At 40.3% G+C, this 26326-nt stretch overlaps 1 protein-coding gene across 3 annotated transcripts in view; it reads left to right on the top strand.

The window, feature by feature from the left end:
• Nucleotides 1-410: 410 nt before the first annotated feature.
• The window catches only part of LOC110954585 (lamin A), a 46651-nt gene continuing 20735 nt past the window's right edge, over nucleotides 411-26326 (top strand). The window contains exons 1-2 of one of the 3 annotated variants that reach the window (XM_022199176.2): nucleotides 411-583; nucleotides 10308-10693. In XM_022199176.2, coding sequence (XP_022054868.1) covers nucleotides 10353-10693 — 341 coding nt within the window. In that variant the 5' untranslated portion in view covers nucleotides 411-583; nucleotides 10308-10352. Of the gene's footprint in view, nucleotides 584-7809; nucleotides 8942-10307; nucleotides 10694-26326 lie in introns of those variants that run through there. The other 2 variants (XM_022199174.2, XM_022199175.2) reach the window with 2 other exon arrangements.

Raw genomic sequence — 26326 nt, 5'->3', positions numbered from 1 at the left:
TGTTGCTGTGTTGTGTTTAATTATACTTAGTGCCTATCCATAGTTCTTGTATATTTATTTATTTTACTTATTTTGCTGTGTTTTCCCTTTTGCTACTGCAAACTTGTTTAACACTATTGTACTTTATCTTGTGTTTTCACAGTGTGCTTATATAATACACTCACAGGGGACATTTTTCTGCCCTGAGTAATTTTATTTTTAATACTTTCACTGCAGCATTTTTGTTAACTTTTAACTGAGGTAAGTATGGGATGTGAATATTTCTTCCATCTCTGAATTATCCCGTGCCCTTTCTCAGTTTATTTCTGGAATATTGCATGTTCTCCAAACTTTGTTGTAATCCTCTCCTGCTGTAAGTCCTCTCCCCGCCGCCAAGGGGCTCCCGCGGGCTGCGGAGTAATTAGCGCAGATTCCTAGTCAGGTGTGTGGATCTTCATGTGGCTGCTGGCTGTGCTCGGCTCTGCTCGGTTATGCTCGGCTGTGCGATGTGTCCACAAATGAGCCGCGGATGAGACGAAGGTTTTCCAGACTGTGGATGTTTGTCAGCAGATAGCAGGCGGCCGAGGCTCTGCAGAGATTTAAGGTGAGTATGACCAAAGAAACGTGTTGCAGTTCGCAGCTGAAGCGTGTTTTCTGTTTCAGTCTGATTGCGGCGTTTTAACGGGTTCAGCAGGGAGGTGAAGCAGTTCATGAACTCTGTGACCCGCGTAGACAGACATGTTTTCAGCCGGTGGATGGCGCCTCGTGTCTTCACTGGAGTTATGGCTGTTGATTTGCGGCTGCGCAGTGGAACCGGCAGGGGGCACCAGAGCGGCGTCCTGTCCGCAGCACAGGGCCGTGTCTGGGAGCTTAGTTTGGGGTCACAGCGCCACCCATGCGTATGTTCTGCTTTTAACAGCATATTCCTCCCAAATTACTACCTTATGTCCAAGTACGTTGCAGTTTTAAAGGTTTATTGCACCCAAAATACTACTTTATTTCAAAAATGTATAATCTTAAAAGTCAATTCCACCTAAATAGAACTTTCGTTTAAGTAGTTGTAGTTTTGATGGTTTACTCCACCCAAATACTTTTTTCTGTTCAAGTACTTGCAGTTTTAGTGCTTTACTCCAATCAAATACTACTTTCTGTTGAAGTACTTGCAGTTTTAATGGTTTACTCCACCCAAATACTTTTTTCTGTTCAAGTACTTGCAGTTTTAGTGCTTTACTCCAATCAAATGCTACTTTCTGTTCAAGTACTTGCAGTTTTAATGGTTTACTCCACCCAAATACTTCTTTCTGTTCAAGTTTTTGTAGTTTTAATGATTTATTCGACCCAAATAGTACTTTCTAAGAAACAAATTACAATTGTAAAGGTTTATTCGACTCAAAATTCCACTTTCTGTCAAAGTACTTGTAGTTTTAAATTTTTTTTCCTCCCCAAACACTACTTTCTAAGTAGTTTTAGAGGTTTAGTTTAACCCAGATTCTACTTTGTCTATGTACTTGTAGTTTTAAAGGTTTAGTTCACCGAAATCCTACTTTCTGTCAAACTACATGTACTTTTAAAGTTTTTTTTCCACCCAAATAGAGCTTTCTAACCAATGAGATTGTCTTAAAGTTACAAAGTTATGTATTTAAAGGTTTATTCTTCCCAAAATACTACTTTCTGTCCAAGTACTTGCAATTTTAAAGGCTTATTCGCCTTTTCTATTTAAGTACTTTCAGTTTTCAAGGTTTATTTCACCCAAATTGTAATGTACACCAAATTAACTTTGGTCTTAAAGGTCTACCACATTGATAATGATTCTCTTGTTCATGCAGTTACCCAATCAGTCAACATGTGGCAGCAGGTTCAGATGAAATTCTGGCAACTTCAGGTAACGTTTAAACATCAGAACAGGGATAAATGTGATGCTGGTGTCAGATTGATGGATGTAAACCTGGGATTCACCACAACAGGTTTGGTGGCAGAGGTCAGAGTAGGTGGAGCTGACCGAAAGGCTGCAGTATTTCACGTAATAATCAACCTTAAGGTGGAATGGCTGCTGGAGTAGAGTAGAAATATAATTACAGGGTCTGACAGCAGGGTCAGGCTGCTGCTGCTACTGGTTGTGCGAAGGTTTGGGGAATGTTTTGTTGGATGCTTTGGGCCCCTTAATACCAACAGCATGTTTTAAAGACCTGAGACCGTGTGAAGCCCATCATGGATACAGATTACCTTCGTCTAATGGCTTCTCCTAGCAGGACAGTGAGTTCAGTGGCCTCTCCAGTGATGAGAAGTGAACTAATAGAACAGGAGATTGGCAGCATGAATGTGAAGTTACAGAATCTGCAGAAATCATATAATGAATGATCTTAGCATGGGGCAGAATCTCAGAAGAAGTCATCCATGACACCAAGAGCTGAAGATGTTTGAGAGCAGTGTTAATGTGATAATAAAGTGATCACTCAGTGTATGCACAGTCATCTTGTTGTAATGCATTAAATCTGAATTTACGGAACCTGTTATGTTTTAGAGATGTGTGGCTTCAACTTTGTGGTCACTTTGAATGCTGCAGGGTTTTTTTGTGCTTTTAAAATGGTGTTTCTGGTATTTGGTCAACCCTTTTTCTATAAATCATGTGACTTGGTAAGTGGTGGACTTTGAAAGAGTCAAGATATCAGATTCTGTGTTATCAGTGAAAGTAATAGAGTTAGCCTGACCTGATCGGGCTGATTTTCCTACAGTTTCCTCACTTAGCAGCTTTAGACAGATCAGTTGCACAACAAAGAGGAAAATTTGTTCTATTGTTCAATACTGTATCTGTGAAAAAGAGATGACAGGATTTCTAACATTTGGTTCATAGGTCTTTTGGAAATAGGACAGGCTCTGACTGATCTTTGCACTGATCCGATTACAGTATCTGCTGTAACTCATGAACTCTGTTCTTATCATTAGGCTGACTGTGTATTCCAGTGTTTATTAACTGAAATGATTAGACCAACTGTATTTGTACAATAATTTCACTGGTACAAGCATTTAAGAAGATAAACTGGAAACTTTCTACAATAGTCCACTTGATGTACCCTTTCCTTTATTGTACTTTTCCTAAAAAGAAGAAGACTGCTGCATTCATCCTGACCACTTTGTTCCAATAATTTTACTGCAGACACTGCAAATCTGCTCCCAACAGTTCAACTGTTTGCTCGTGGAAAAGAGTTTAGGTTAATGAGGCTGCGTCCAATTGTAGTGAGACATCAGAAGATACTAATTTTTGCTCAAAGTAGTTTGGAAGTTATATTGAACTGTTACTCTGCTTTGCATGGTGTTATATTCAGTGTGGGGAGGACAAACTAAAACTCAGTATACAGTAATGCAGTGTGATTAAGCTGCTCTCTAGCTGCAGCTGCTGAAATCAAATCCCAACTGCACTTCAACCTCTTTGTGCCCTTCAACCTCAACTGATCTGTCTAAAGCTGCTAAGTGAGGAAACTGTGTAGGAACATCAGCCCAATCAGGTGAAAGTAATAAACTCAGACTGAGTTTATTACTTTCACTGATAACACAGAATCTGATATCTTGTCAGTTATTAACAGAGACAAGCTCTGTAGATCACCATTTTTCTGGTCACACATAAATGGCTGCTTCCAAAAGAAGTATATAAATTTTAATAATAATCTAGAACAGTTGTTCTAGATTTTGCTTTTTTAATTCTTGATATTACAGTTCAAACTGTTGGAAACCACTGGTGGATTTAAAAGGCATCTTTTAAAAGACCACCAAATTAACATCATTTATCAGAGCCAGAAACTGTAAAAGTAAAAATAAAATCAGCAGATTTTCAACTTCCTGACTAGCTCTAGAACTAGTCATGTGCTCAAAACTTAGCCAAATGTGAGCTTAAATTTGTGATATTTCACAAAAATCACTTTATTCTACGTGTCTGTTTGCAAATGTGACAAAAATAAAGCACTTGGACTTGCCAGTTTAGGTAAAAATATTTAAAAAATTATGCGCACTCTCATGCAACTGAGTCAGCTGCAACCGACAGTTGTATAACAAAAGTTTCTGGAATCATTTAGGTTGTGTTGACACAGAGCAGAGAGAAGACAAGCATGGAAACAAATTAAAAATAAAACTAGATAAATGTCTATAGCATGTGGAGCCACCATTATTTATTTTTAGTACCGTCAACAGCTGTAAGCCCATTTTTCTAAGTTATTCAAAAATGAATACTCGAAGAAACTTGTTTATATTTTCTGTTTCTTTGTGATTCATGGCATTTTAACTGTCATACTGCACTGAAGACAATTCTGAATTCTCTCTCCTTCTAGTTTTAGTTGTGCTTTTTCTGTAAAGGTGCAGGACTTTATATTGCAGAAAAAACTGATCCCAGAGTGAGGAAAAATGTGACAGGAGCAAAAAATATCCTGAAGTTGCTTGGGGTTCAGAGGGTTAATTAACTGCATAATAACACCTCAGTCACATGTTCATCACATGTTTCTCTGAGATATTGTGGAGTTGAAGCATAAAATCAAAGGAGAACAGTCCCTTTAAAACAGTGAACTGAGATGAGTTTTCACCACTCAGTATTTCTGCTCCATGGAGACCGTAGGAGATAAGATGCTGTCTCAGTATAACGAGGCATGTGGAATTGGATGTTGCTCAAAAAAAAAAACGCTTTTCAAACCCGCAGCAGTCGAGGATTTCTCAGTCTGGATGCGAGTTTCCTCAGTTTTCCCCTGAGAGCAGCGTCACTTCCTCATGCTGCTGATTGAAGACAAAGTCCCTTGTGTTTATGTCTGATTAGTCACTCATTCATCAAAGACAGCTCTTCATGTTTTCTGTCTCAGCGATATCTATCATGAAGAAGTATGAATTTACATAAGACTGAAGCCCTCCTCCTGCTGAGTGGAACAGATATCAAACTGATGCTGAGCTTAACAAATACACTTAAAGTTCAGTATCATTTCTGTCCTGACGACTCTGACTGTAGCCTAGCCGCGTTAGACCCAGGTCTGAAGACCCAAAGGTCGAGGAACTCTCGACAGGAAGGGAGGCGGGCTAAAAGGTTGTCTTTCAAATCACTCTGCAGCAATTGGGTAGGTATACAACCAATCAGCGCAACGAATAGGCTGACGTAGTTCCTGGAGCTCCGGAAATCAGAGGATGCGGTAGTTCGTTGAAGCCTTATTTATAGTCAATGGGTGAAGCTCAAGTATATTACAGACATGTTAACAGAAAGATTATTCAGAGTCGGTGCTAATGGAGCTCAACGACTGTTTTTGTTGTCGACCCTGGCAGAGAATTAAATTCGTTGCTGTGGGTCTAGCGTGGCTAGGCTAGTTGTTTCCGGTTGTTTCTGTCAGAATCGTCGCGCCTCTGTCGTCACTTAGTTACGCCCGCCTTCTGACTCTACACTTCATGGTGATTTGTTGGCCAGTTTTAGGAGCATCCAACCTCGAGGCTTATCGAGGGTAACTAGACCAACCCTGGCAGAGAATTAAATTCGTTGCCGTGGGTTGTCTAGCACGGCTAGGCTACTCTGACTGCAGACTCCTGTTCACTGCACAGATGTATATAGCAGACTTGTATTAAAGATGAATGCACACATGTGAACAAAGGTCTCTTGAGCTGCTGCTGAAGTACAAAGTAAGTGCAAGGACATGTTTCTGAGTGACTGTGTTCAAAAGAAAGATTAGATGATAGAAATGAGTTCCGCCACGTTATCTGAAGAATAATCGATGTGCTGCGGATAAAAAAGACGAGTGTTTGTTTGCGCTGCAGACGTGTGAGCCGTCCCTCTGGTTTGAAAACAGGAATGAAGGATCTGAAAAACCCTTCAAAAGTTTCCTCCTATGCCAAATTTTCTCAGGCTGAATTTCTTCCTCTCTGTTGTTGCACTTTTCTCCCAGCAGAGCAGCGAGTCAGCAGCTCAGGGAGGAGGAATGAAACATTGAGATTGCACAACAGACACACCTTGTGTCTGAGCGCTGCCCGCCTGGAATGCTGTGAGGGCAGAATCAGAGAGAGAGAGAGAGAGAGAGAGAGGGGGGAGGGAGTGAGGATGGGCAGGAAGAAAGCCAAATGCTAACGCATTGTTCAGTACATGTCTTGTCTGGTGAGTTGCAACACAGTCTGTCACGCCTGTGTCTGTCTTTAGAATTGATGAAGGCTTCTGGGATTCAAACTGGGTGCAGTTCAGGCAGCTCAAGACCAGTAGTAGTTTAAAAATGATGGTTTACTTCTGAATGTGCAAGATTTAAAGCAGCATCCAGGTTTTCTATTACACCCTCTTAAAATAATGGCCTAAGTCATTTTTTCAGGCTTTTCAGAAAACACCAAAAACTGAACCACACCACACTGAATGTTGACCTCGGCCATTATACTGCAGGGGTAGAATCACATGATCTGTTCCACTGAGGATGTAGGTGATTTTACCAGAGGTGGCCGACATCATGAGGAGGTGATTTAGGCAAAAAAAAGAGACTTAGGCCAATATTTAAGGAAGGCAATGATATATATTCTATTATTTCAGGTTTTATTCCACTCTGACTCACCAGAGCTTTTCTGCTCAACTGTCTCTGATTTGCTTGAATTTAAATCAGTAATTTATGTGGTATCTATGACATTTCTGATTGATTTGTGATGGATATATCAAACACTTTAAAACACAATTTATTCAAATTGCTTGTTGACGCTCTTTTAGCAGTTTTTTTTCACACACTGAAATTTGACGCTGCTTGAACAACAATATCTCAGGAGCTATTAAAGATTAAAGCCTGAAGTTTTCACAGTTATTTCTCATGACATCGATTCAGAATCTGCAATATTAAACAAGTAGCTCAAGTGGTCTCTGATTATGTGTGAGTTTAAATACGAAAGAAAGGTTGGGTCTTTGAGCTCATGTTATCAAAACAAATCTTTAATACAGATGTCAGCTGGTGATATTTTCTAAACCATTTGTAGTTGCATTTCACAACAATAAAAAACATATAGAATACCTTTAGTTTAACATAAAATTATTTGTCACAAAAATGGAAAAAAGCCTCAGATTTCAGTGTGTGAAAAAAATGTGGAAATGAGCGAAAAGTACAATATTTTTCTTAAAGTGAGTGAAACGTAGAAGTACCATAAAACGGAACTACTCAAGCAAATTATAAGTATCTCGAAGTTTTCCTCAAGTACAGCAGTTCAGTAAATGTACTTAGTTTCTTTCCACTACTGTCCATTTCTCAGCTAAAGTCAATACAGAGAAAGTGAGCATGCAGAGGTGGTAATCTACAAAGCTGAGCTCTGACCTGTCCAGTTGAAAAAATTGTCTTGCATACAATAATTTTCACCTTGAAATTTTCCTTGTAGTGCAGCACAGGTGTATGTTAATTGTTTATTGTTTGTGGTTGCTTGTGTGGTTTTTGCCGCTGCCCGCCTTCCCCACATTGATTTACTTCTTTCATAAAATGTTTTTTGCACATTTTTGTGTGAAACCTTCATTTTAAAGCTGTCACATGAACACGGTGGAGTACAACGTGCAATATTTCCCTCATTTGGAAGTAGCAGTGTAAATGTACTTAATAACTACTTTACACTGTTTGTTACTTTACCATGAGCTCATTGTCAGCCAGCCACCCTCGGATTTCCTCTGTGATGTGGGTTAAAATGTCCGTCGCCACCGTTTTCTGCTTCAGGAATGGGTGTTTGTGATGAGAAATGTCATAATTGTTTAGAGGAGAAGGAAAGATGGCTGGAGGCTTGTTGCAAAGAGATGTTTGGTTATGCTTTTCTTGGTGTGACTTCCATGGAAACAGGAGTGCTGAACAACTAGTAACAGACAAGAGGAGGAGGAAGGACGGTTGTTTGCACCAGGGATGTGTGAGTCAGCTTCAGAGGCTGACGGCTGCTTTCCACTGAGGACCACACTGCAGCCAGAATACTCCCCGATCCACTGGGCCTGCCCCATGCCCAAAAACAGAGGTGCAGTCGTGCCCGTCGTTCAACCACAGAAACACACACATGAACAGACTGTCTTGTATTTCCATGGTGAGGATACACATACACTGACAGCATCTTTTCCCCTGCATCGGAACTTGATTGGACCTGTGATCCCAATAACTCCACCCCGAAGAAATAAATATAAGAGCAGAATCGGTTTGAGTGTCAGACTTTCAAGATGACTTATTCTATCATTCTTTGGGATTATAACATGAGAGCTTTGTGGACTTTTTTCTGCTCGGCTTCACCAGATAGGCTCACTGACAGTCAATTTTTCTGCCACCACAACTCTGCTGTGAGGTGAAGAATGATTTCTGTGGACTTTTGTTTGATTGCTGTGTGTTTGCAAGGTCACATCTTTTTCGAAAAGTGGAACAGAAATTCTCCTCTCATGTGTTTACCTCGGGGTCGATGCCACAGCCCTTTTTCAGCAGAAGAAAAGTGGGCTAAGAGTGTATTCTTCACAGCAGTGGGAAGGAGCGGGGTGCCATCCACACATTCACACACTTCCACCCACCTGGGAGCTGCTCGGTATCATCGGAGTCACTGCGCTTTATTGACAGACCACTTGCACCAGCCGCTGAGGTCAGGCCGACTGCGAGAGCAGTCTGAGCGCGAGGAAGAGATAGGGCCGTTGCAGAGGGAGATCAAGCTCAGCAGCTGCTTTGTGTGCACACTCAGTCTGCAGACTCCTCCTCGCTGCCTCTCCTTTCTCCCGGAGCTCCCGCCCCCTTCCCCTCTCTCCCTCTCCAGCAGTAGGTACATGTCAGAGCGACAGCAAGGAAAGCAGTTCAGGGCATGAGCCAAAGGCGCACACACCCACCAGCCGAGACTGCATAATTCAACGGATCCTCTGCTCTACGCTTGTCTGGGGTACGGCACACACTCTCGCAGCAGCTCACGTAGATTAGCTTCCAGAAAAGGTCCTGCACTCTCACGTTTAGTCACTTCAGCGGGTTGAAGTAGAGGCACTTGCACAGCTAAGGTAAGCCACAGAGAGTTTCCTCAGATTCCTGTGAGATTTTTGTGGCATTCTGCGGCGCTTGTTTAACTTTTTCAGTCGGCTCATTTCGGTGAGGAGCAACTTTGAAAAGTTCATTTAAATGCCTGCTGTTACTGAACATCACACAGCAACTGTTAATGCTTTTTAGCAGCTTAAATGGAGGCTTCATTTATTCAGAGTCAGTCCAGAGAGTGCTTGTGTGCTCCTGTGGGTGTGTGCACACATCCCACCCACATGGGCGTGCATGCCCTTATGTGCACTTTTGGTTATGGGCGGTGAGGGGATGGATGGCAAAGTTTGGTGCGTCCACCCACCTCTGGAGCAAAATTGGCTTTTCCTGCCTTTTACTGGGAAAAGGGTTTTGAGTGGAGCAGCTGCTGAGAAATAGAATAGCTGTTAAGTCACACCTGTTTGGCCACAGTTCCACATGATGGTACTGGTGCAATATTGTTTAAAAGCAGCTTTATAAGAGTTTCTTTACTTAAATGCCTTTAAAACATTCAGAAAATGCCCCCTTTTTCCTTTCCCTTTTCTGTTAACATATTAAAAAAATCTGAGCTGCATCTTGATCAACGGAAGCTCCAGTCACCACACAGCTAAACAGCCCCACAGTGAATACATGTCCTTATGGGGGCATCGTGTAACATTGGCTTTTATTGTGAGTCAGCACTTTGGTATTAAATTCACTGCTGTTGCAAGTGGTTGTGGGTGAAATGATCGCAGCAGAACACGCTGATCTCAGAAGAGTTGAAGCAATTAGAAGCTTTTCTTCTTGTGGTTTGCTTCCATTTCTGCAAAAAAAAACTGTGGAGGGCAGAGGAGGGGGGACACGTGTTTATTTTTTTTGCAGTTGCATAAATTTAAGTCTCATTATAAAAGAGCTTAATTGCCTTATGAGTTAGCAGACGGTTTTGGGAAATATGTTGAATGAGAAGCGTAAAGTGGCTTAAAAACACCTCCAGCGACTCGGTGGTTCAGAGGACAGCAAGGTAGATGTTATCACAGTGTATTGTGAAAATATCAGTGTGAATGAGGAATGTTATTGGGAGCACTGAAAGCAAGGAGGAGGGTGTGAATGTGTGACTGTATTTTAGAAAATAACAGTGGTTACCTGCAGTAAACATCAGATGAACTGCGTCAAAAGCACTAAATGAAGTTTATAAATGTGCTTGCTGGCTGTGGGAAAAGCTTCCTGCTCTGAACGTTGCTCACACAAGAGTGACTGTTAGGAAAGCTTGGAACATTTCTTCAGCATTATCTCCATTAAAGTTTAACTTGTGATGCAGTGCACTGTGTTTCCCGGGAAGGCAGCCCAGATACTTAACCCTTCTTCTTTCTTCGCCCACAGCCAGTGACTCACCCCGTCTGCACCTCTTGCTGAGCCAGCATCACTATGGAAACCCCAGGCCCAATGCGAACCACTCGCACCACCACCACAATCTCTCCAGCCCGCATCACCCGGCTACAGGAGAAAGAGGAGCTGGGCAACCTCAATGACCGGCTGGCGCAGTACATTGACAAGGTGCGCACCCTGGAGCTGGAGAATGCTGCGCTGCGGGTGCGCGTCACTGAGTCCGAGACCTCGATCGAACGGAATCAGTCGGGCATGAGGGCGGCCTATGAGACGGAGCTGGCCGACGCCCGCAAGACCCTGGACCAGGTGGCCAAGGAGCGAGCACGCCTGCAGCTGGAACTGGGCAAGATCAGGGAGGAGCACCAGGAGCTCAAAGCCAGGTAGGAGGAGCATCGGAGGGGAGAAACTTCAGTGCAGTGGGTGTGACTGCACGTACAGTTTTGAAGCTCCGCCATTTTAGTTCTATGAAATATTTTGCTGACTTTTGAGAATTTCATGTTTTCACACAAACTTGTAATGTCACAATAAAAAAAACTCAAAAAAAACCATTTTAAGCATTCAATATGTCCAGAAATATAACTCGCACAGCCCTGATTGGTTTGGTGTCGATATTTAATTGATTGATTGAATTAAGGACTTTTTTTGGGTCCCTGAATGGAGTTATTTAATATTTAGGATGGGCTGATACGTGATACCACTTTACTAGAGCACCTACAATATTCAGGTATTGTACATCAGCCATCGTACCTGGTTGCACCACCAGATGAAGCCTCTTGCTGTTTTATACCGTACTATATACTTCTGTGTTGGCAAGAAGAGAGCATGGTGAGACTTTGCCTAGTATGGGGGCACCATGACCAAGTCTTCTGACACTTCATGACATCCAGCCAAAGCTTGGGTGTTAATTCAAATCAGGACGAAAGAAAACTGCAATATTATGTCCTGCCGACAAACAAAATGATTATTTTCATGACTTGTTTTGTGTGCTTGCGTGACAAGGGATATAAGCTAAGACTTAACACTGATAACTATAAATTTCAAATTCCCCTGCCTTATAGTGACAGTGCAAGATTAAATGGCTCCCACAGAAGATTCTTAATGACTGGCCCTTGATAATTGAAGAAAATGCAAGATTTGCAGTAGCAGAAAGTTCCTGTGAGTGCATAAATATGGATGCATTCATATTTTCTCCCTACAATGCAGTCTTTGGTCAATGTTTCACCAACTTTTAGGACCTCGAACATCAGTAGAATTGAATGTATGGCAAGTATGACAAGCCAAGATTTCAATTTTTTGCTACTTTCATTTGTCAGAATGATGATGTGGACTCACTGATAGGGCCACAAAAAGTGATGTGCATAACGGCCTATATATTGTCATGACATATGCAAAGGTACATGCTTCTTCCATGTTGAAATCTAACAACATATGAGGCTTGTTTTGCCTCTCAGAATGTTCCCATATGTGTATTTGAAAAGACCGCCGAACAGAGATGATACAATTCAACTCGATTTCCAGAATTGTCTGATTTCACACTGACTGACGCACATTAGAGGCATACATTCAGCATTTCGGTATTATTTTGTCATCAGCGTCAAATCTCTGTGAAGACATTAGAAACAGACACTGTCAGTGGAACCACCTCGAGTCATCCATAAATCTTTCAAGCACTGCCGCAGCATCAATGACAGAACATTTATATGCTTTTGTCTGGCTTGTTTGTGGGGGGGATTTCAGTGAACTTTCCTGCACATAATCCCACAGTAACTTGGCAGTGTAAATAGGTAAGCCACAAAGGTGAGATAAAACTTAATTATGTAGTTTATGGTTGGGCCGCACAATTAATTAAATATTTATCATCATTTCCCACAAGGTCAGACTGCGTTTATAATGCTTTGCTCCTCGGAAACATCCTATTTGGATGCAAAAATCTGACATTAGAAAGCCTTATTGTGCTCTTTTCAAGGCCATTTTTGGCCTCTCAGTTGTCTGAGCTGCTGTGCTGCGGTAACTGAACAGACTTGAGGCTTTTCTGTACACAGCTGCCTAGTTAGCTTTAATCATAGTCGGCATGTGAGGGATTTCAGAGACTTTCGTCAATTTTAGCTTCTGTTGTTAAGCAGATGCTGAGTAAGTGAGACGTTTTGGCTACAATTGTTGTTTTTACTTTTGAAAACATTTTTTTTTTTTTTTACAAAAATAATGCCATACCCGGCGAGTATAGCATCTCAAATGGTTGATTATGTCTTTCCTTGATACAAAATTTTACATTAGCAGGAATGTGGCACAATGTTGAAGTGAAAGCAGTCCTTTTTATTTATTTGTAAAGATCCCAATAAGTTTTTTCTTCCTAAAATCATGATTATCATTTTGGCCATAATCATGCAGCCTTAAATCATACAAACTGTATTATTCTACATTATGTAGCTGTAGCACACCAGCCAGCACAGTTGTTATTCTTTAGTTTTTCTTCTTTTAAAGTCAGAGCATTCCTGCTTCGAGTTTCAGACGTTTTATCACTTCTTAGCATTAGTTTAGGCGGCGTTGGATCAGAATACCAGGACATACTGTCATGTTGCCTTTGTTCTGCTGTGGCTGGGCCTCCAGCTCACACCCAGTGTTGTTCTGAACAGCTGAGGTGGTGCGACACCCTAATTATCTTCCAAGAATACGGTGCCGATTGCGGAGCCAAACCCGACATTAGCGCCTCAGATGACATTCCTGGCGGTTAGGTTTATGTGAGTCGTCGGTTAGCGAGTACAGTCGTGTCAGTTCAAGCCTCCGGGGCAGTGGGAAACGACACACCTCCGGACGAACGGGCTCCACCTTTTACACACAGCCGGCTCTGTTGAGGTGGAATTACTGCCCCGATAGTGAAGTGTCTGTCCTTGCAGCCTGTGACAAAACACACAGTTCACAGCGTCACTTGATAACTTTGCGTAATATTTGCATTACTGACAGAAGCAGAAAGAGAGAAATCTCTTAACCCTTTGAACACCAGGCAGGTCATTTCTTGCTCTTTTTAGATTTTTACTCATTTTTCACTGCAATATGAACTCCTGCACCTCTATGGGAAGAGCATAGCTAGACATGGAGAGAACTCAGAAATGTCTTCAGTACAGAATGACAGAAATCATGGAATCACAGAAAAGGGGAAAAAATGTTGAATGTTTTATTTTACAAAAATTAAAAAAAAAATAGAATCAACATGTTCAGATTTTTTTTTCAAGTACCCACAGGTGTTACTAATACAGGAAAAAAAAATTTAACTATTAATTTTTATTTATGTCTTCTTATTGTGCTTTGTGTAAACACATCCTGCAGTTCAATCGAGAAGTTAATTGGCTTCTCAGCTGCATGGAGGAGTGTTTTTTTTGTTTGTTTTTTTACACAATCTGGTTTGTGCAAATGGTTCATTTTAAGTAAATTCATAAATTAGACTTTTAGAATACAATCATTATGATTTAATGTTCAGATGTTTACCTTTTTTTTGCAACAAATCCAGAAGGCACAAATTTGAATATCTGCCAATTCTTCCTGTTTTTACAGCTTATTATGACAAAAAAATGGTGTATTTTTGGCAGTTTAAAGAAAAGCAAACAAAAGATGGCAGGCTTTGGTGTCCCAGGGTGTTGATCTACTCCTCAGCCAATCTGTATTCCACTTTTTGGCCTTACAGAGACTGGAGCTCCAAAACAAATTAGAGTAGAGGCTGAGAAGAACTACTGCAGAAATGTATAATGGGAGAAAAGTAAATGTAAATATTAAAACATGTAAAACTGTTTTAGTAGACCCAAAATAAAAATTCAGAAACTGGTGAATGCATAGAACATGGGCTCTTTAACGCTAAGATACTTCAAAGATGCTCTAAAACATTTTTTTTAAAGAAAATTACCTTTTCACTGAGAAACACACAGAATAATTATGTTTTTGATGTGGATATTGCCGAATGAATGAGATGCACTAAACCATAATAAGGCCATACAAGACAGAAACAAACATCTATAAAGGAAATTAAACAGTATAATACAAATAAATCTTACAGAGTTTATCCCAAACCTCGTTGTTTAACCAATAAATACATAGAATCCCATCTGTTTCCCTGGAAAAAAGTATCAGGAGACTTTACCTGGTGCAGTTAGTTTGTGCATAAGAGACTGGAATGCCATTGAAACAAAACAGACACTTAACAGAATCACTGGTTAAGATTAGAAGTTAATATTTTGCTTGGAAAGCCTCATAAAAATCACCTTTGAGTGAGTGAACTGTGTGTGTGTGTGGGAGGTTTCTATATGACTTCAGGTGCTGTATGCTTCTCGCCTCTCACCTGAGGAACGTTGTGATTAGTTTCTGGAGCAGGTTGGCAGCTGATTCTCTGCTGTGAATGTCTGCAGATCAGACTACTGCCGTAGGCCTCAGCCAGCGGTGGCTTCAGAGGAATGTTAACATCTTGGCAGAGTGCACTTCTGGTTAGAGGGGTCTGAGAAAGTGAAACTGCTAAATATAAACAGCTTGTGCTTTCATATGGGCTCATTTACAGGCTGCAGGATATATAAATATAAAGTCCTGCACCTCTATGGAAACAGCAAAATGACACAGTTAGAATGCCACAAATTAAAAAAGGACAAAATATACAATTTTACTTCTTTGATTATTCCTTTTAAAAAAAAAAATAGAATCAACATGTACAACAACTTATCCTTGTGCCCACAGGTGTTACCGGTAACATAATACCAGCTGTAGAAAGATGTTTCACCATGCTAGGTGTATCTTCCTCTGTGTGCTATTTCTGAGCCTTCCTTCACCCAGTATGTTGTATTTTTCTCTCTCTCTTGTCATTTCCTCTTTGCTTTGTAGGTACACTACCTGAACTTACTTACTTAGCCTCTTCACCCCAAATGGGGCATAAGGCTGCAATGATGTCACGCCGTTTGCCTCTGTCCTTGGCTACCTTCTTTGCCGCCTCCTAAGAAAAACCCATCTCCTCAACTTAAAACTCTCACAGCTGAGTCTGTCACGTTTTCTTAGTTGTGCTGAGGAGAATGGATATTTTTTTTATTTATTTTTTACAGAATCTGTTGCAAGCATTATTATTTTTGGAGGATTTATTAAAATGACACGCGTAGCTTAAAGACATCTTGATAAAATATCCTGATTTTTAAGCTTAGATTTGGTCAATTTGACCTATGTAATTGTACATCCTGCAGGATTTATTCAAGACTATGACTACGTGATGATTTTTTTTCAGTGTTTTTTTTAGAATTTCTGCCTCTGATAAATTGTGGAATTTTGACATTTCTTTTTGAACGAAAACCTTCCTTTTAAACCCACTTGTGGGTTTTAGGTTTCAAAGGGTTAATCTTTTTCTTTAAACTGTGCAGAATATCTGTTATGGAAACACAGCTAATGTGAGCAAACCTCAGTGAAAGCTGCCGCCTTTGCTCACAGATGAATAAAACATTTTTAAATGCTGTATGAAATGTGTCTTTAATGTGGCTCCACTGTGTGCTTCAGCCATGTTGACTTCTTTTCTGGAGCTCATCAGTTTGTAAATTTGCACATGCTGCAGGTGGCCGAGGATAGGTGGCTGCATGTAATGTGGAAGCATTGAGAGAAGAGTATTATTTTCACAGCATCCACCATGTTGCTGTGCTTCTTGTAATTCTTCAGCTACTTGTCCCCCACAGCTACATTGTTTTCCACAGGAAACAGACCTTTGATGCATGTGTGCTAGAATAGAATCAGTCAGTCCAGTCTGGGCCGGCTTTATCTGTTCAACTTTTGCCAGCGTGTTTGGTGTTTGGTTACCATGGAAGCGAGCCATGTGACGGGGTGGTGACTCAGAGGTTTTTCATGGTCTCTGGAACGGGCTGAGTAGACTCACTGTGGTGGGAAGTTGAATTTATTAATACATAGTGACGAGCTGCTTTGACTCGTTGCGGAGCCGAGCTTCAGGCGGCGGCAGACGGCGGCGCGACTAATGCTCAGCAGCTCCTCCTCGCAGCGTGTCGACTTTGTGTCGATGTCCTCGGTTATTTCCTCCAAATGTGACGGAACACACAGCAACAGGTGAAGCCTTCAGTGCTTCAGCCTTCCGTTGACGGGCACACCTGTTTAGCCCAAAGGCTCGACGCTGCATCTCTTCACACACGTCTTTGTATGCATAACTACAAGGGACACATGCTCTCCCCCCTGAGGCAAGACCTCAAGCTGTTGGGTCAGAATACCAACCCTTTTCCTGCAGCACTATTTGACTTGTAAATAATTCAAAACTGTGGAGAAAACAAATGCATACAAACTGGGAAAAGCAGGTGTTAGAGGACTGTGGTGCTGTAAACAGAAGTCTGAGCTTGAAGTGTGGAGCCACTGCTGCCGGCTGAGAGTAAAAACAGGGCAGAAAAACACTGACCTGGACCGTTTGTCTGGTGTCTCGTGCTCAGCTGTGCTACTGGCTCTGAACATAAGCCTGTGAGGGGGAACTGGCTCATCGGACACGCTGTTTGAATCCTTCCTAAACCAGGCGATGAGTAGATTTGTGTTGATGATTTCATCCTTCACACTTAAGTTTCTGTTTCTTTTAGCTGCATGCTCATATGAAAACTAAATAAACTCATGGATGTAATTAGTGCTCCTGTTCACACTGTCCATTAAAAGATCCCTTTGTAATGCATTGTCACTGTAAGATAAGCCACAAAAATGTAACCAAATTTTTATGTAATGTTAATATTAATGCTGTGTTTTCTGAATGTAAAGCCTTTTTAGCACGGAATTAGTTTCTGAAACAGAGGAGATTTTAGCACTAAAAAGTCTGTAAATTAAGATATCCTCTGTGAATTTCAATTGATTAACATGTTGACTATAATAAAAAAACAAACAAGCCTAATCTGTAAATGGTGCCCAAAAATCTGTACTTTTGCAAATGGTAGATTAAAAGTAATTTGTTCTTTTACAATGTATGACTATGAAATTGTACTGTTTTTACTGTATTTAAAATCCACGAAAAATCATAAATTTGTAGATGTTATTGTTAATTTCAGAGTTATTTTTTTTATTTTTTTTACACGTGATTGTTAGAGTATTCAACTGCTTTTGAAAGTCTGGCAGCCTTACGGTCAGATTTTTACCGAAATGTTTTTTGTTTTTTTTAACAGTGTAGATTACTTTCTTTTAATTATACATCTGGCCAATTTAACTATATATAGTTAGACCAAAAAATTAAAAAAATAGCCCGTTAGCATGTGAGTGAATTAGTTTTTTCCAATTTCCTGGGACACTACTCAGTCTCTCCCAAATCGTGAAATCGTACCTGAGGCAATATGTTTGATTATGAACCGGATCAGGTCTTATCAGTCACTTCATATCTTTCCATGATATCTACGCTGTTCTTTCTCTTGACCTTTGTTGGTCTTTTCTGTAAAATATTTACCAACTAAACTCTTGGCAGCTCTTTGTTTACACCGACACCCTGATTGACCGTTTAAACTGCTGAAGCCTCATGTAAACTTTTGAATACACTTTTGCACAAAACAAGAAAAGCAGCTTCCTCCACTATTTACTTTTGTCCCCATCAGAATAAATACAATTAATACAACATTGCCTGTGCCACCCACACTGCCGTAACTCTTTAATATCAAAAGAAACCATCCCCTTTTACTAGAGGCTGTAAATTACTGCACTTTGCTCAGACTCAACTGCAGAATAAACAACAAGGCTTAAGCTGAATTTTGCACTGACTGCGCCTCACCTGTCGGCACGCTGTGGTTTGGGGGTGTGGCTGCAGGTACAAAAAGCTCCCTGAGGTTTTTATTGTTTTTTTTCTGCAGTCTGTTGGAACAATGACTTCAAAAATTTCATTAAATATGCGCAGCTGTAACGTGGCTGAACACGTCCAGCTGCATACTGAAGCTCAATAAAAGATGCAGTAGACTTCTAATACTGTGTTTGTGGCCTGTGTGTGATGGGGACTTTAATGACTATCGGAGCACACAGAAGGAAGTGCACTTATCATGTAGCACATTTCCTTCAGTGGGAATATTGCCCGCTACTATTTTCCCTCAGTGTGAATCGCCCTTCTGAAATGTGTTTTGCAGTTGTTTGTCGACTTCTTGTCGTCATGTTATGAAATACTGTCTGGGGATTCCATTAGCTTTATGCAACCTGCCACATATTCTAATTGTCGTGTCGCAGCAGATGCCGACACCCTGAACAACGCAAACACAGAGATAAACACAAGGTTTTGATGTTTAGCCAAACCGTATCCTGAGAGCAGAAAGGAGAAGTAATAGGAGGTATGTGATGAAGTGCTGCACGTCACAAGAAGTGTTCTAATATTAGCCACAGTCTCAGTGACTAAAGTTTCTATGTTTAACCTGAGGGAATTCAGAAACAAGTCTCTAAGGTAACACATTATACATCTGCTCTATTAGCTGGCCGTGTTGTGTATAACAGGAGGATTCATTCAGGCTGTTTCTGTCAGCTTTGTTGTGATAAAGTGTCTGTTTTCCTAAAATGGAAAAGAGAAAGTCCACTTCACATTATTTAGAGGAGCTGAAACCTTTCAGATGTTGGTTTCTAAAAGTTTCTTCATTACACTGGTTGTTGTGAAGGAGCTCTTTCATTATCAGAAGACAGCAATGTGATGCACTTAGCAGAAACTCCATTAAAGACAAGCAGACCAAGACCTACAACTAAAAGACGACTTCTGTATGAGCTTCAAAATGAATCAAATAGAAATGGCTTGAAAACTTGTATTATTTTTTGCCATTTGTTTCAAAAGTAGATTTTTGTACAAATTTTAAAAAATTATTCAATATTTCTATGTTTTGTGTCCAGTTGCTTAAACACATTATGTGTTAGACACGGCATCAGATCATGCAAAAATATATCAGCTTTACTGATAGGGAACAAAAAAAATAACAACGCTTGAGACAATATATTACCTCAATGTTTTCTTAACTTGTATTCAGTTTATTTATTGATAGTTTATTTTTTATTGAGCCATTCATTTGTTATTTAGATATTAATTCTTAACTGCGACGTTGCATTTGTGTCTGACTGTGCACTCTCTCTGGACGATAGTGGTACAGTTCAACAATAAATCAGAATATTGAGTCATTGTTTTAACTTTTTGCACAAAAATTGAAATTCTGAAGCAACAACGCTAAAGTAACTAAAGATTTTACTTAGAGATGGTTCTATTTGGAGACTATTAAAAAAAAAAGGGTACTGAAGGTCTCAAAAGCATTTTTTATATATATAATTTATTTTGAGAAGAACTGCAGTGTTACACAGATCATGCAGTAAACCCAATAACCTAATATTTTCTAATACTTGTTAAAAGTTTTCCATCTGTTGTTAAATACTGCTCAGATTTGTGACACATTCCTGGAAACTAGCACTGAAACTAAAAATGACTTCTTCATTGAATAATCTGCAGAATATGTTTTGAATTTTACATTTTATGAAATGTTTAGCAAGAGTGACAAATGATTTAGATGACCTGTTTTGTAAACTAACACTCCAAAACCCAAAGTTACTCATTTTAATTTTATTTCAAAATCATTGCAATTTAGTGTCACAATGAAGGAAAGAAACCAGAAAACATTTAGGAAGCTGAAATAACAGAATTTTGAATTTTTTTTCAATTAAAAATTAAAGCAAAGTAAGCGATTAATTGTTGCAGCTCTACTTAATATATTACGACAAAGTCGGAAAAAAAGCAGTAAGTTTGTTTTTTCTTTGTTCAGCTCTACAAAAAATGCGTGAACAAGATTTTGGTATTTCGTCTGATAAAATATGGTGGTTCAAAAACGAAAAAAAAAAGCTTTAGATTGAAACAAAAGTCTAGTGTTTTGTCAGCTCCAACATCCTCGTCCCAGCAGCTAAAAGACGTGATTATGCAGACGTGTTAAAAATTCATGACTGCCGTTATGAGGTCAGCATAATTAGCAGGATGATAAATTAAGCACATTTCTGTGATCTGATGTGTAACTGTTTCAATGTGGGCAATAAGCATGTTGGAGGTGTTTCAACGCATCTTTATGGAAGCTCAGAGTCTGAGTGCTTCCTTCATAATTGAAAGCATCAGTGTTAAAACGTTATCTTTCAACATGAGTCGTTTTTCTGACCTGTCAATGAGAGGAAAGTAGACGCTGCTAGTGAGTGTTAATGCGGTTACTTAAACCTTTTAATTTGTCTGCTGTGAAAAATGTTACTTCTCAAGTGCATGTCTTCCAAAATCGCCACCAAATGAGGTCTAAGATATATAAACACTTAATGTATTAATTCAGTGTTTGCTCTCTGAGGACAGAATCAGGCAGCAGATCATCACCGTCGCTATTCTCTATCGTCTCTGCTGCCGTTTGATCTTCTGTTCTTCTGGCTGCCTCGAGGGGAGCCCTGTGTTCCCCAACCGTGATCTCAGCTTGTATTACGTGACAGTGGACAATTATCTGTCACACTGAGTCATGCCAGGGCAGATAAGAGCCCTCAGAGGACTCCGTGAATTTGGGTGTCATCCAGCAGTGATGGAAATTGGATCACATTCGCTCTTTCGAAGTGTCACAGCACTGAGGACGCTTAGGAGAATCACAAAATGTCTCAAGAGCAGTAAATAATTTAGACCGAAATCATATTAAAAGTGGCTTTTTCCACCCTTTCTCTAATCTGATCTGTGATTTCACACAGTAGCTTGAAATTTGACAAAACTGACACAGGGCTGCAATGGACCAAAGAAAGTCTGGGATTGAATGAAATCGTACCGACTCTTGTGAGTTCTGCCTCCTAGCTTTATAAGCCTAAATTAATAGAATTAAACATAAAAAGCTGGAATTTGCACCATATGACAGCATTTCAACACTGTTATGCTAAAATGACAACAACGTACACCTATTCATATCATTTCTGACAATAGAACTAAATGAGCTGGTGATGCAGCACAAGAACTATTGAGGAATATAATTAGTCTGCCGTTTTAGATCTGCCAGGTTGGTTGTTGGCCTATGATATAAAAACTGCAAAATGTCTGTGCAGAGTGATTCAGGTCATGACGGTGCTACATGCTTCAGTAAAAAGCAACTTGTTTTGGTTCAGCTCTCATCCAAGAGGCTTCCTCAGTTCTGACTGACTGACACCACTTATCAGGTACTTATAATGCAGTCCTGAGGTCACTCCTCCGGCAGTTTCAGCACCACTCAAACCTTAAAATATGTGATTTGGGAATGAGAATTAACACCTGGGACTCCCAACCAGTCAGTTAGAAGTGAGGAATCTTTTTGGATGATGGTGAAATGTCTTCAGGAACTAAAAGACATCCAGGTGTCTTATACCGAGAATAACAGCTCATAAACTTGACTTTTTTGCCATTTGTTTGAACAAAATGCAGCCACACCGATGACTTCTCTGTCTCGGTGTCAGGTGATTTGGAGCCGACTCTGAATAAAGGGTTCAGTAAATAAATTTGACTCTGAGGTTGGGCGAGTTTAAAATTGGAAAAATGCAAAGATGTTCACAGGTAGTCTGTTCTTCTTGTCGCCAAAAATAATTGATTCATCCTGGAGTTTTTCTAATGAGCATTTGCTCAGACAAGAGAACACTGACCACCCTAAAGTAAACCTGGAGCCTTGAACCGACAAAATAAGAATATTTGAACTGCGAGTTCTTTCAGATTTACCTGTGAACCTTAAATTCAAACACTGCCCTCAGGACTGTTACAAAACTTGAAATGCAGAGAATCAGAAGTGAGATACACACAGCAGGAGGTCTGCAGATGAGGATTATTGTAGATTAGTTTGGTAAATGTAGATTATTTTTTATAATTTTCACCAGAAAATATTGAACTGCTTATCAAAGCTGGTTTTGTCCAACCATCAGACCGTTAGATTTATGAGTAACAGAATAGCATCGATAAGAGTTGTCAAACGTCTAGATAATGTGAGTTAGTGCTGCTTTGAGGGCGATAGGCTGGTTTCCGGGACCATTTGTTGTCTCGGCTCCTGACAGAAAACCTTGCGATGGGAAACAGATGTGGCGAGCCTGTAAATGTGCTGAATGGCTGCTGCACGGAGCCGCCTCCTTCTCTGCTAGCTTTATTGGTGCACAAGTAATGAAAGAGTCGGTCTTGGACTTCATCGGACCAGAACTTGGTACCGAACGGAGGTTTTGGCATTGTGTGTGTGTGTGTGTTAGAGAGTTTATAGAACTAGAGTTTCCATAGAGCGCTGAGAGTGAGCCAAGCCCTCGATGAGTCACTTGCACATGGATGGATAAATCACTTTAAGATGGTGCCTGAAGGCCGTCCCATTGGAAAGTAGACTAGGTGGCTGCACTATAACCTCAACCAGCCCTCTCCCACCTTATGTAACATTTGTTGAAGTTTCCACATCTGCAAAAGCTCATTAGGTCAGACATGAATTGGAGCTGAATGGGACATTTGGAGCATTTCTTCTATAATTCTATAATCCAAACATTTTCTGATGGAGCTCTTTCAACTGTTAGCCTCACATGTTCTGCATTAACTGTTGCTTGTGTTTATTCCAACTGATTAGGTGCCAAATTTTTACGTCTAGATGTGGCTTCTCTTCAGTTACAGTACTAAAGTCTTTTATTGGATTTTGGTACAATGATAGGAGACGCTGATTACTGTAATTACATCCCTTTTTTGCCTGTGTTTTATATGTGAGAAATGCAGTTCTTTCCTGAAACAATTCTGGCAAACTCTTTGGAAACTAGTTTGTGTGTTTGTATTTTTTAATTTTTTCTTGTGGCCAGCAGGGTGTGGTTGTCCAGAGTTTGGACAATCACAGGAAAGCATGTAAAAACCAATGCAGCATCATTTTCACAGTTTTATAGCTCACCTGACGCTTTTGTCCTGAATCAAACCCCACCATTTGCTCCATGTGTGTTGCGTTAGAGGAGTTTTCTTTCTTCTGTGTCCTGTTTATGTGCAGTGTTGGATGCCAGTGTGTTTTAACTTTGCGTGAGAGCACCCAGTCTTTGGGTTCGTCCCACAACCGCAGCATCGAATCATTTTTTTTCCCCTCATGGGCTAAAAAATCCTGACCTCAACTCATCACAGTCTCATAAACTCCACATGGGCTCTGTTTTGCTTAAAGCTAACATTAGCAGCCATCTCTGTTTTCATTGTGCAGTTGGAAAAAGCAGCGTTGAGACGATAAACAATCTGCTGCTGCTATGCGCTGCCTAAATGAGGGTGGCGATGCACCAGGGAGTTTCCTTGTTAATGCAAATGAGAATTAAACCCTAGGATACAAATTGACAAACAATTGGAATAATGTGAATTAGGAACTAAAGTAGTACAGTTAATGTGCAGCAGCGGGTCAGCGCTTATTGACAGAAGCAAGATTTTCCTGTGTGATTAAAGCAAAAGTGTGGAAGCAATGCAGTTTAACCTGTCATCTAAAGGGTGCTACATGTCATTAGCGCCTGCAGGCTCAGCATGGCTGAATTAACAGGAAATTTTTTTTAGGCGTGCATGTGTTTCAGTTGGAATTTTGTCAGGCTGGATGCAGGAAGCTCATAATGTGTAGAGTAAACCTGAACACAGACACCTCTTATCTCTTTATCTTTGCATCCCTGTGTGTTCTCACCTAATAAAGTGGAAGATAAAAGCCCAAAGTAGAAACCTTTGTGTACCGGAGCTGCTTTTTATCACTGCACATAATGTGATTCCCTAGCAGTGAGGAGTAGCTTGATGCTAACACAAAGAGCAGGCAGCCAGCGTCTGACTCACCCTCTGATGATTCATCAGCGAGTCACGCAGGGAGGAACAAGGGCTGCTTCATGTGCCTGTCGGTTTTTGTAGACTCACACAGGCGTTATCAGCGGGCGGGACACCTTTCTCTTTCTTCACTTGTTGATTCTGTTTGAGGAGCCATGTTACCCAATGCAAATTTTTTTGCAGGAATGAATGAAACAAGGAGAACACATATAGTTCTCCAAGTTTGTTTTGGTGACGGCTTAAACAAAACCATGAGTGCGACATGAACATTTCCCCGTCCTCCCTCCCTCCCTCCTTTGGCTACACTCGACATTTGCTCTGCTTTACGACTGGAAACACTATCGACTCTGTTCCCGTTTGCCACATGTGGATGTGTTCGGGTGGCCCTCCAGTGTTTTATCACACGCACATTTGCACACAATCCCTGTTATTGTGTTGTTCTTTCCAGAGGAGACTCAGGAAATGGTCATGTGCCAGCCTGCCGTTTTTATTTTAACCGCATATTTTGTAGTGAAAGTTGCACAATGCCGAGAAGGCTTGAAGCAGCAGGCCTGAATGACTTTTTGAGTCTCTGTTGAACACTTTGTTCTTGACAGTCTTTGCATCTCAGTTTATCTGATGGGGTGTGGACAAACTCATCTGCTACACGTGTATGCATTCATTCATTTACCACATCCTTGAGGCTCCCCGCAGACCGAATACACGAGGTTAAATTTGTTCAAAGTTACATTTACGTTTCCACAAGTTTGTCCTCAAATGATTCCGAACATCTAGAATCAACTATTTTGAGGATAGATTCATAATTTGAGCAGCTCAAATGGATTTGCTGCAGTTTCTATTGTTGTGCACAATGACATTACTGTTTGTCATTAGAGTCCCGATCCCCTGAAAAGCAGGCTTCTTCATGTTCACTTACAAAAGTAAAAATTTGTGAAGGAAAATATGCAGAACACTCTTTTTCTAACAGTTGCTGGCCTTTGTTTTCTATTTTACCTTCATTGTTGTTTACTTGTGTTACAACAAAGATAGCTATGCTGGGATTTGAAACCGATTCATCCAGATAAAGAAATAAGGGATTTTATTGTTGCACATTTAAATATCTTACAAAACAAGCTTTTTGGAGACACTGTTCTCACATATTTTTTTTTGCTATACTGACAGTATAATTATCAAATTACAGAAAGAACAAATGCATCGCCGTTTGCAGCCTGCATTAGGTATGGTGTTTATTAATGCAGTGTTCTGCAGCATGTTTTCCTGGTGCCAGTTCTATTTCTGGCCTTGTTTGCTGAAGCCTCATTATTCAGCCACCTTCCTCTTAGTCACCTTTTCCCTGCAGTGCTGGCCAGCGGCTGAACTAAATGGGGCGAGGGTGGAAAGAGGAAAGGTGGGCTATAAATGGAGAAGGGAACATTTTGGACAGTCTGCAGGGAATTCGGGAGAACCCCGTTTTTTTCCCCTACTCCTTAGTGTTTGAGCGATGAGTCATGGGGAAACCCCACCCACACGTGCCCACTCATGCTCGCCAGATGGGGTGTGTCCTCGTAGTAACATACCATATGGATCAATGGACACTTGAATGCATGCTGGAGGAATTCTTTCTGAAGGAAATAAGCGAGGTGATGAATTGTTGTTATATGTGTCAGCTCCTCATAGAGAGACCTCCCAGAGAGCCGGGTTTGAAAGGCGTGTTTTGTTTAAAGAAATTACCAAAGTGCACCATTTGTCAGAGCCAGAAACTGTAAAAACAGAAAGACACATTGATTTTCAGTTTTGAGTCTGTATGGTGTGTGACATGTGTATTTCATTATGAAAAATACCCCAAAATATATGTCTAATTCAAAAAATAATCTGTAAAGCTAAATACTTTGCGGCAAATCTTGTAAGACAAAGAATTTTGTGCTTTGTGGACATGTACAAAAAATACTAAATTATAAAACTGGCAGCAAACATGTAAAAAAAATTAAATCATGGTATACTGTAACATTTAGAAACAGCAAATGGATGTTCTAAATATAGTAAAAATGTAATTTTACAGTCAAATGTGGCAAAAGAGAAATTCCTGTTATTAAATATACAGATTGTAGATGTGGATGTTTTTGTTTAGTTTTTTTCAGTTTTGACCACATATAAAGCAATACTTGTTTCTTGAAATTTCTCAAATTATTCTCAGGAGTTTGGCAGAACTTGGAAAAATCTGTAAAATACTGGTAAATTATATTAAAATAATTACTGTTAAACTGTTAATTTACATTGTAGTCAAGGTAATTCCCAG

The sequence above is a fragment of the Acanthochromis polyacanthus genome, chromosome 12 (genome assembly GCF_021347895.1).
Source record: "Acanthochromis polyacanthus isolate Apoly-LR-REF ecotype Palm Island chromosome 12, KAUST_Apoly_ChrSc, whole genome shotgun sequence".
NCBI lineage: Eukaryota > Metazoa > Chordata > Actinopteri > Pomacentridae > Acanthochromis > Acanthochromis polyacanthus.
This window is presented reverse-complemented; position numbering and strand designations above follow the sequence as displayed.